This window comes from Suncus etruscus, chromosome 2 (assembly GCF_024139225.1).
Source record: "Suncus etruscus isolate mSunEtr1 chromosome 2, mSunEtr1.pri.cur, whole genome shotgun sequence".
In the NCBI taxonomy this organism is placed as follows: domain Eukaryota; kingdom Metazoa; phylum Chordata; class Mammalia; order Eulipotyphla; family Soricidae; genus Suncus; species Suncus etruscus.
In genome coordinates, this window is record NC_064849.1 from 13,332,253 (window position 1) to 13,342,737 (window position 10,485).

Sequence of the window (10,485 nt, forward strand, 5' to 3'; positions counted from 1 at the left end):
AAGGATAGTTTAATATAAGCAAGTCAATCAACGGAATACACTACCAACAAAAGGAAAAATTAAATCATGATCATATCAATAGATGCAAAGAAAGCATTTGATAGAGTCCAACAATCGTTCAGATAAAAGCTCAAAAGGTAGATAATAGAAGAAACTTTTCTCAATATAGTCAAGGTCATGACTCAGTAGGAAAAACTGAAAGCCTTTCCTATAAAATCTGGTACAAGACAAGGCTGTCCCTTCTCTCACCACTCCTATTCTTCACAGTACAGGAAGTGCTTGCCACAGCAGTTGGGCAAGAAAATTTTATCACAGGCATCAGATAGGAAGGAAGAAGTCAAGATCTCTGGTTAAGGGTGGTGTACACTTGATGACTGAAAACCACTATGAACATTCCTATAACCGAGTTGCTTAAATAAATTATTAAAAATAATAACTGGCTAGAGTGATAGCACAGTGGTAGGGCGTTTACCTGCACAAGGCCGACCAGGGACAGAACCAGGTTCAATCCCCTGCTTCCCATATGGTCCCACCCAACCTGCAGAAGTAATTTCTGAGCGCAGAGCCAGGAGTGATCCCTGAATGCCACTGATGTGGCCCCAAAATAAAAAAAAAATTTTTTTAAGGAAATAAAAAAGGATCAGTCACTCTAGTCAGAGAAGGGAAGTGTGAATTAAAAGCTAGACAAAAATACAAAGCAAAACAGACCATTCCAATGCGGCAAAGAGCTAGCTAGAAATTTTACATTAGTTTTAGTTTTCCTGGTAGTATAATAATTGAATCCAGGGCCTCATTTGTGCAAGACCAGTGCTTTACTGCTAACCCACATCCCAAGTCCCAAAAGTTAAGACTTCTTGACTGTTATCTTACAATCATGGAAATTTGCTCTAGCATAGGTAGGAAGGCAGCTACAAAGCAAGGAAGGAAAGACCTAGAGAAAAGATCTTTGAACATGACCAAGAGGCCAAATGCCTTTAGAGCAGTAACGGAAGTGGCTGAATGGCAGGTACACAGAAGGGTAGAACTGAATGATTATCAAAATAGGAAGAAATAAAAAGGACACTATTGCTTTCTTTCCTGTAAACATCCTCTGAGGATCACTTCTGGTTCATTTGAAAAAAGTCCAATATGGGAGAAGAAAGCCTAGATGAAACAAGTCACCATTGGACTACAAGCTTACATAGTCCCACAAAATAAATTCATGATGCACAGACCCCAACAAACTCTGCTTTCAATTACATCACTTCTAACATTTGGAAATATTTTCATATAGTGTGCCTGAGACATCTTCAAAAACAACAAAATACTGGAGAGAAACCAGGTAATATCCTATCAAAATGACAATTTAGGGGCTGGCGAGGTGGCGCTACAGGTAAGGTGTCTGCCTTGCAAGCGCTAGCCAAGGAAGGACCGCGGTTCAATTTCCGCCGGCGTCCCATATGGTCCCCCCAAGCCAGGGGCAATTTCTGAGCGCTTAGCCAGGAGTAACCCCTGAGCATCAAACGGGTGTGGCCCGAAAAACCAAAAAAAAAAAAAAAAATGACAATTTAGCTAGATGATCTTTAGTTTCTACTAATTTTTATGAATAATCACAGGGGCTAAGATCAGATTGAAAATGTATAGTGGAAAGAAATTAGAAATTTATCTACATGAAGCTTTCACAACATTAAGAATGAAGCATTTAGGGGTGGGAGTGATAGTACAGCAGATACTTGTGTTGCACATGACTGACCCATCTCTGCCATCCCAATTGATCCCTTGAGAATGGCAAGTGATCCCTAACCAAAGAGGCTGGAATGAATTCTGAGCAGTGCAGAGTATGGCCTCCCTCCCAAAAAACCAAAGAAGTATTAAGGGTTTTTTTTTTTGAACTATTAATGAGGCTAATTTTATGGTATCAACTTAATCCCAAATCTATAACCGTTCTTCTCTGAATCCACTATCCCTTCCCACCTCCACAGTTCATGGACCCAGCGCATATCACCTGCACATACCTGTTTGAAAAGTAGGATTTGCTCCAGGGTACATGTTGGGAGAATAGGCAGGAGCAGCTGCTGCATAGCCCATGGGGAAACCAGCTGCAAGAAAACAGAATAACTGGATGTCATCATCAGAAAAGACAGCATAATTTTACAGAGTTTCACAGAGCCATATGCTCTTATTTTCTTCATCAAAACTCTAGACTACCTTCAGGAATTAACAAAACAAGTGCATACCATGAAGTTTATCTCAAGCTCTTATCAAAATTGAGGCTCTCAATGAGAACTGTCTTCTAAGCCTTGTGAAGGAATACAGTATCCCAGTATGTCTTTAGTTTTACTCTAGATTGTAATTATATAACACATTATTTAAAAGTCTTCAGAGCATCCCACGCTAAAGAGGACCCGACTGGCACCTAAACTAGGAAAAATCCCTTACAACCCATTTGCAAGTATCTCATAGCAAAAACTAAGAATCTAAAATGGTACTAAATCACAATCACTAATCATTTGTGTTAACATAACATATATATCATTCAAGGCATTAAATCTTGCAGTCCAAATCCTAGCCGTGAGCAGAAGAGGCTTAGCATTCACTTCAGACTTCTTCAGGCCTAAAGCTAGGTGAGGCCCTCATTGTAGCTTTGTGCTTGACCCTTTCAATTCACAATTCACAACAGCGACAGCACGAGTATTAGCGGACCACAATGTTAAGGCCAAGGAACCAACAAAGATAATTCAGTATTTACTACTGCCAAGTTTTTGTTGTGGAAAGCTGTGATTTCTATATTTCTGGGGCTGGGGAAATGGTATAGCAGCAAGAAGCTTGCCTCACAAGCAGCTTACCTACGTTCAATAACTGGCATCACAAACAAAAGCCCTGAACAGAGATTATTATTGGCAGGTTTTGGGGAATCTTTATGGGGTTATCAGGGGCTGAACACAGGTAGGTGCGTGTAAGACAAGCATCATGTCTATTGTACTGTCTCTCCAGCCTCCTCTACATTTTATTTTAAATACATAAATCCCTTAGGTTTCCACCACTGCTTGGAAGCCCTTGCTTTGGTACATTACCTCCTCAATTGTCATTTGGTTTAAGCGGGTCTCTTAGTAGGGCAGAAATAGAAATCTTCAACACTAATATTCCCAGGAATCCCTACTTGAAAGTGCCTATTCTCATCACAGGTATATATGCTTTATTTAGATGGCTTTGCTTTCTCAAAATTGGGAGAAGCTATTCTGGACATCCTTCATGGATGTCCAGTTGGTGTGGAGGATCTTGCCATGTGCCTTAATTAGAGAAAAATGTGAGGACACAAATACTTAAGTTTCACTTATTTTGTATAGAAAAGATTAAACAGAAACATCCTAAAGTGGCTATTTTTATTTCTTTTCTTTCCTTTATTTTGCCATACCCAAATGTGCTCAGAGCTTCTAGCTCTGTGCTCAGGGATCACTCCTGGCAGGGCTTGGGGGACTAACTATACATACTGCTGTGGATAGAACCTGGGTTAGCCAAGTGAAAGGCAAGCACACTATTCCTGTACAGTAATTCTGGGCCCCTCAAGAAAGTTTAAGATTTTTATCTCTTATAAATGTGAAAGACCAGGGGCCGGAGAGATAGCATGGAGGTAAGGCGTTTGCCTTTCATGCAGGAGGTCATGGGTTCAAATCCCGGAGCCCCATATGGTCCCCCGTGCCTGCCAGGAGCAATTTCTGAGCCTGGAGCCAGGAATAACCCCTGAGCACTGCCGGGTGTGACCCAAAAACCAAAAAAAAAAAAAAAAAAAAAAAATGTGGAAGACCATTCATCTATATCATATCCTATTAGAAACTACCAACATATCCTCAGGGTAAATCACCTGCTTTTGTATTGTATGTGTCTAGGTTCTTGAAATCTCTCACCTTCTTAAGATAAATCTTCCCCAACTTAACTGCTTAATAAAAAATCAGCTTTTGTATTGTATGTGTCTAGGTTCTTGAAATCTCTCACCTTCTTAAGTTAAATCTTCCCCAACTTAACTGCTTAATAAAAAAATCAGCTTTTGTATTGTATGTGTCTAGGTTCTTGAAATCTCTCACCTTCTTAAGATAAATCTTCCCCAACTTAACTGCCTAATAAAAAATCAACATACAGGAACAAATATAACTGCTAATTACAACTATACTTTCTAACATCAGATTGGAAAAGTTTATAATACATTTTGTTGGTGAGATTGAAGAAAAGAACACAGTCCCATAGTCCTGATAAAAACAAATAGCAAAAATCTAATGAAGTAAACCTGGTAATTCCAGACATATTACAAGTGATCTTATTCTCCTCATCCCAGTGATCTCATCTCCAGAGCATGCAACATAAGATGCAGCATTCTTAGAATAGCAGAATATGACAGTCATCAAAAGCAGACTGGAAAACTATGGAAATTCCCCAGAAGTAGGCAAGCTACGCAACAGTGTGACATAGTTGCCTTCGACAGGATTAAGTAACCCTGAGCGTCACAGCCCTATACCCACCACACAAAAAGGGGAAGAAGCCTCTGTGAACAAGTATAAAATGATAAAGCAAAATTCATGCCACCACCTTATTGCTATTCCGAAGAGAAGCTATTTAGCCACAGGTAGTTCATAAACCAAAGTCTTGCTCACCAGGGCCACAAACTGCTCATCCTCACCCCAGAACTCCCTAATGACTCAAAGGTATAGAGCACAGTCACCACTCAAATTCCCTACCAATTCTGCTTCTTCCAAACCCTTTCATGTATTATCTTTCCTAAAAAACCTGCATTTCTAATTCCATCTTTAGTGTAAGAGGAGATCAGAAGATCCATAGTCTAAAGTAGGTGGCCTTTGGTTGGGACAAGGACTAAATGGGTCCTTTCCAAATTTTATGCTTAAACTCTATTCCCCAATGTGGTGATACTTGGAGATTGGATCGGCCATATGCAAAGCAAGCATACTTCCTACTGTATTATGGCTCCGGTTCCCTTTGTAGTAATGATTTAACAACATAAATGTTAATTCATGTATTATGAAAAAGCTCAACTCAGAGTTTTGTAAAATTCAGAGACTTAAAATACCAAGAAAATACAGAATAGGTGTTTTTTTTTTTTTTTTTAAGTAAAATAAGGAGAATTGCACACAACTATATGAAATTTTAAATCATTTCAGACTTTTTGGGGCCAAAGCAATAGCACATCAGTAGGACATATGCCTTGTACACGGCTGACCAGGGACAGATCCGGACCCAGGATCGATTCCCATATAGTCCCCAGAGCTTGCCAGGAGTGATTTCTGAGTGCAGAGCCAGGAGTAACCCCTGAGCACCGTTGGGTGTGACCCAAAACAAAACAAAAGTTAGACCTGTGAAGTGTCCTTTTGTGGTTTTCTTTTTTAAATCTTTTTGCTTTTGGGTCACACTCAGCAATGCTCAAGACACACACTTTGGGCTCGGGCCCCAAAGTGCTGGGCTCAAACCTGGGTCAGCCTAGTGCAAGCAAGTACCCTACCTGCTATACTATATCTAGATCCATAAATGCACTTATAAAACAAAAAATAAAACTTAAGCCCACCAAAAGTGTTTTATTCCAACTCTCCTTACCAGAGGTCAACTCTTAGGCTCTAGGCCAAATATAACCCACAAATGACCTTGTAGAAGACAAAAGGTTAAATGGCATCTAAACCCTCGCACTCATTCCATAGTATGTATGGTTGTTTTTGAGCTAGAAAAGCAGGGCTGAGTGCAACCTCAATGCAGTGTGACCCTAAAATAAATTACTACTCAGACCTTATCGCAAAATGTAGCAACCCATTTGTGACCAACCAAAATACAGGGATGAATCTATGTTAATCGGTAGTCTCAAAGACTGGCAGAGCATATTCTCAGTTTTTCTAAAGCTCTTCATTTACCCTGAACTCTTATTCTAATTGCCCCTTCTTACTCTACTTCCCCCTTTCTTCATGCTTACCTACGCACTTCCTCCTTACCTCATACTGAATCTCTTTTTGGCAATGTGTTAGCCATATCTTAACCTGAATCTTGGAAAAGTGCTATGTTTTCCATTAAGTTTTTTTTTTTTTTTTTTTTTTTTTGGTTTTTGGGCCACACCCGACGGTGCTCAGGGGTTACTTCTGGCTATCTGCTCAGAAATAGCTCCTGGCAGGCACAGGGGACCATACGGGACACCGGGATTCGAACCAACCACCTTTGGTCCTGGATCGGCTGCTTGCAAGGCAAACGCCACTGTGCTATCTCTCCGGGCCCTCCATTAAGTTTTTACTGGTTCTTTTTTCCTTCCAAAAAGCCACGTTAATATTTTGCACGGGGTAGTTTCTACCTGATGTTCTATTTCTGCAGTCTGTCATGACTCGGAGCTCTTAATAACATCAGATGTCTTTGGCTCTTTGCATTTACAGGCAGAGCGTTATCTAAGAACCCACACAACCTAGACTGAGAACAAATGCCTCCTGAGTAATTTTCATTTGTTATGAGGTGTTCCATGGAAATGCATGCTAAAGACTAATTTTCAGTATCAATGTTTCAACTTATAAGTTCATAAATCCCATACGGATACAGAAGTAACAGAAAGTAAAGCTCAAATATCTGACTTATTAAAAATTATTAGCAATATTTCCCCCACCCCAACATAGCAGAGCAGTCTCCTGGGACCAATGAATGGACTATATGTAATTGCCATCTTCAAAAGAAACATCATGCTCCAGATGTATCAGAGTGATAAGGGGATCCCATCCCATTCAGTATCACCAAGGTCAATGTTCTTAATTTCTGTACCCTGATCTGGTGCACCATCAGATCAATAATCTGCACTGGACTGCAGCTAAAGATATTTCTCTTTTGACTTCAGTTATACATTTTTAACATGTTTTATTCTCCTTTCTATGGATTTTCTTTGCTTTGTTTTATAGCAATAGGATTTTTTTTTTTTTTTTTTTTTGTGGTTTTTGGGTCACACCCGGCAGTGCTCAGGGGTTATTCCTGGCTCCAGGCTCAGAAATTGCTCCTGGCAGGCACGGGGGACCATATGGGGCGCCGGGATTCGAACCGATGACCTCCTGCATGAAAGGCAAACGCCTTACCTCCATGCTATCTCTCCGGCCCCCGGTTTTATAGCAATAGGATTTTTAAATGTTTCACCATATTATCAAAATCCAAGTGTCACTGCACATTACAAATAATCATTCCTTACACTGTTTAGAACAATTGTTAATTTTGACCAATTTGCTCCTATTTCCTCAGAGTTGTTTCATCTCCTCCTGCACATCCCATGTTTGACTAGCTAACTCCCAATTAAAGGTGGGGAATGTGGCTCAGGCCTAAAATAGTAGAACCCCCTTCTCAACACCTCAAGATATAAGCTGAGTTCACTTAGAACCAATTCCAGAACTGGCTTGAATGAGAACAAGAACTTCTTGCTTCAAGAGATTTTTCTGCAGAGCAGAAAAGCCAAGGCCCATAAACAAGGGGCTGTTGGTACGAGAAGAATACTACAGAGAGATAGAATGAGGAGAAACATTACCTCAGTCATCAACACTGAGATAATAAAGTAAGCCTAAAAAGTAGAAAAACTGCATACTAGTTCTAACTACTTGGAGTCACCAGCTAAAACCATGACCAAAGTCAAGAAGTAGCTCTTGAGTTTTCAGTTATACGTCATTATGTTTCCTTTTTATTTAAGTCGGTGATCTTAAATCATCAGTCTGCAAATGTGGAAAGATCAGTCTACCAATTTGTTTATAAGTGCCAATACTCGTATATAGTACAAGTGCTGTCCACAGCAGAAAAAGGGTTTGAAGAATGCTAGTTTAAGCCAAATGGTTGTCTGTCAACTAAAAGACTTCTTAGTGACATGGAAATTTATCGTGTTCAAAGTTCAATAATGAAAAAAAATTTTACTAGCTTACCTGGATATCCAATTCCTTTGGCATTTGCATAGGGAACCCCAGAAGAACCAGGGCTATAAACAGGATTCATGATTTCAAGAACTAAAAAGGGAGGGAAAAGTTATTTAGTTAAGCTCATTTGTTCTCGAGTTTCTAGCATCAGCCTCAAAAGAGCACATTCCAAGAGTCTTTCCTTCAATCCACCACAGAACAAGATGCTACCAAGAGGGGACAATAAGGAATATCCAAAATCCCAATGGGCACCTACTAGTATGCTATTAGCTTTATAATTCTCTTCTACCTTGCAGAAGTGGGGGGAAAATACATATATAGACCCCAATTTTTGTTTTTGTGCCACATGGCAGCGCTCAGGGACCATTATGGGATGCTGGGGATGAAACCTGAATTCGTCCCAGTAGGCCGTATGCAAGGCAAAACACCCTATTGCTGTGCTATTGCTCTGGCCCCCAGATTCTTTAAATAGTTTAAATGCCCTTTTAACAGTTAAGCAAACCAGATATATCCATAGCAAGAAATATCATGCACCTGGTCTCTAAAAACATGTTCAAAAATATATAGGATTGATATGCTAAATTGAGAAACATAGTAAAATACTGCGACATATAGTAAACATACCAATACTGCACCTATACATAAACACAATCTAGTAGGAACTAAAAAGAACAGTGATTTACTTTAGATGGGGTAGGTTTAGTCTTATTTTTGTTGTCTCTATTTCTTAGAAAATGTCAGATATAGGTTCTTTAAAAGGCAAATTAACCATAACACAGCAACTCCATCATGTGTAATGTTTCGTCATTTAGAAATCTTTTCGCGGGGCCAGAGATATAGCTCAGCGGCGTTTGCCTTGCAAGCAGCCATCCAGGACCAAAGGTGGTTGGTTCGAATCCCGGTGTCCCATATGGTCCCCCGTGCCTGCCAGGAGCTATTTCTGAGCAGACAGCCAGGAGTAACCCCTGAGCACCGCCGGGGGTAGCCCAAAAACCAAAAAAAGAAATCTTTTCTCTTAGAAAGCTCAAGTACTTGCACAGCTACAACCATAGTCTTTACCTACAAAGTACTCCAGAAGCTCCTTTAAACTTTAAGAACCAGATTCTGGAAGTTTAATTAGAGACTAGTTAATGTTCCTCATCTGGTAAATCACTCAGCAAAACATTAAATAAAATTTGGAAATAAAGTACAGAATAGGTGTTTGTAAACTCTAGTTTCTGCTTAATTTTATAGTAAAGCTAAACTGCTGTCTAAAAGTCCTTATTATACCCAATGACACTGAGTAAGTGTGACAATGATGTGTTTATACACACACACACACACACACACACACACACAATGGAGTACTATGTAGCTGCAAAAAAGATTAAATCATGAAATTCTCTGTAACTTGGATGGAACTGGAAATCATCACATTGAATGAAGTCAGCCAGAATAAGGACAAACATCAATGACTTCCCTTATCAATGGTATATAGAAGTATCTCGGGAGGAAGGAATACATGGTTGCACAGAAACAAGGGTGGTGGTGGTGAGTTAAGAAGAGAAAAACAAGGGTAGCAAGGGGCTTTAAGCTCATCGGTGTAGACATACTTATGGAATAAGCCTTTACATATACACATCTGGCACATGTATACATATAAATATATAAACTACAAAGCCAACAATAAGGCAAACATGATATTTAAACTGTAACACTGACACTTGCAAATGTGACAGCCAAGAAGACTGACTGGGGGGGTGGTGGTGGAAAGGAAACTTGGGACAATGGTGAAAGAAAGCTGTCACTGGTAGTGGGATTGATGTTGGAACATAGTATTCCTGAAACTCAACTATGAATAACTATGTCAATCACTCAGCTTTAATATTTACAAAAATAAAAATGGCATAGCCTACTTTAAAAATAAAAATTCACTAAAATGTAAAAGATGTTCCTTTTGTGTTCACCTCTTCCACATTACCCCCCAAAAAAGTCATGCCCAGGGGGCTTGGCCCTATTTACTGATGTGCCTTCAGCACCAATACCAAGGTATGGCACAAAACTGTTATAACTGCTGTCTGACTTTAAAAAAACTTGAGCACTTCCAAACATCCTAGGAATCTAATTCTACAACAAAGATAAAATAAACACAGATTTGAACTACTTAAAATTTCCAGCTCACCTGACTATTCACAACCAAATTGTCCAGTAGATATACAGGATTCTGGTCCTTAGCCTCTGTAACAAAACAGAAATTAATTCTTGGGGTTGGGCAGGGCAGATACATCACAGGATACATCAGTGACTGTGACTTTCATTAGCTAAATAATTTCTAATTTTTTAGACTTCTATACCAAAAGGCAAAGCTAAATTTCCATGACATTTAAAGTGACAGCTGAAAAGTAAGTCTACATTGCTCACCTAGCTTTCTAGAATGAGATAAGATATTCCTTACCCACACAAACCAATATGGAAGCTTTAAGTAAAAGTTACCTTATATGTAATACATAAAAAGTGCGGGTGGTAGAGGAGGATATTTTCATTTCATATAACTTCAATTTAAACTTAAATAGCCATTTGTGGCTTGGGTTATAGCACTGGTTAGAGGAAACAGCAA

General features: G+C 39.4%; 1 protein-coding gene across 1 annotated transcript in view; it reads right to left on the reverse strand.

Annotated features, from left to right (window-relative positions):
* Positions 1-10,099, reverse strand: part of FAM168B (family with sequence similarity 168 member B) — a 28,209-nt gene extending 18,110 nt beyond the window's left edge. The window contains exons 1-3 of the mRNA XM_049768287.1: positions 10,051-10,099; positions 7,899-7,979; positions 1,995-2,078 (exon numbers count right to left, since the gene is read on the reverse strand). Of these exons, the coding sequence (XP_049624244.1) occupies positions 1,995-2,078; positions 7,899-7,968 (154 nt within the window). The 5' untranslated portion in view covers positions 7,969-7,979; positions 10,051-10,099. The remainder of the gene's footprint in view (positions 1-1,994; positions 2,079-7,898; positions 7,980-10,050) is intronic.
* Between the last annotated feature and the right edge of the window lie 386 nt (positions 10,100-10,485).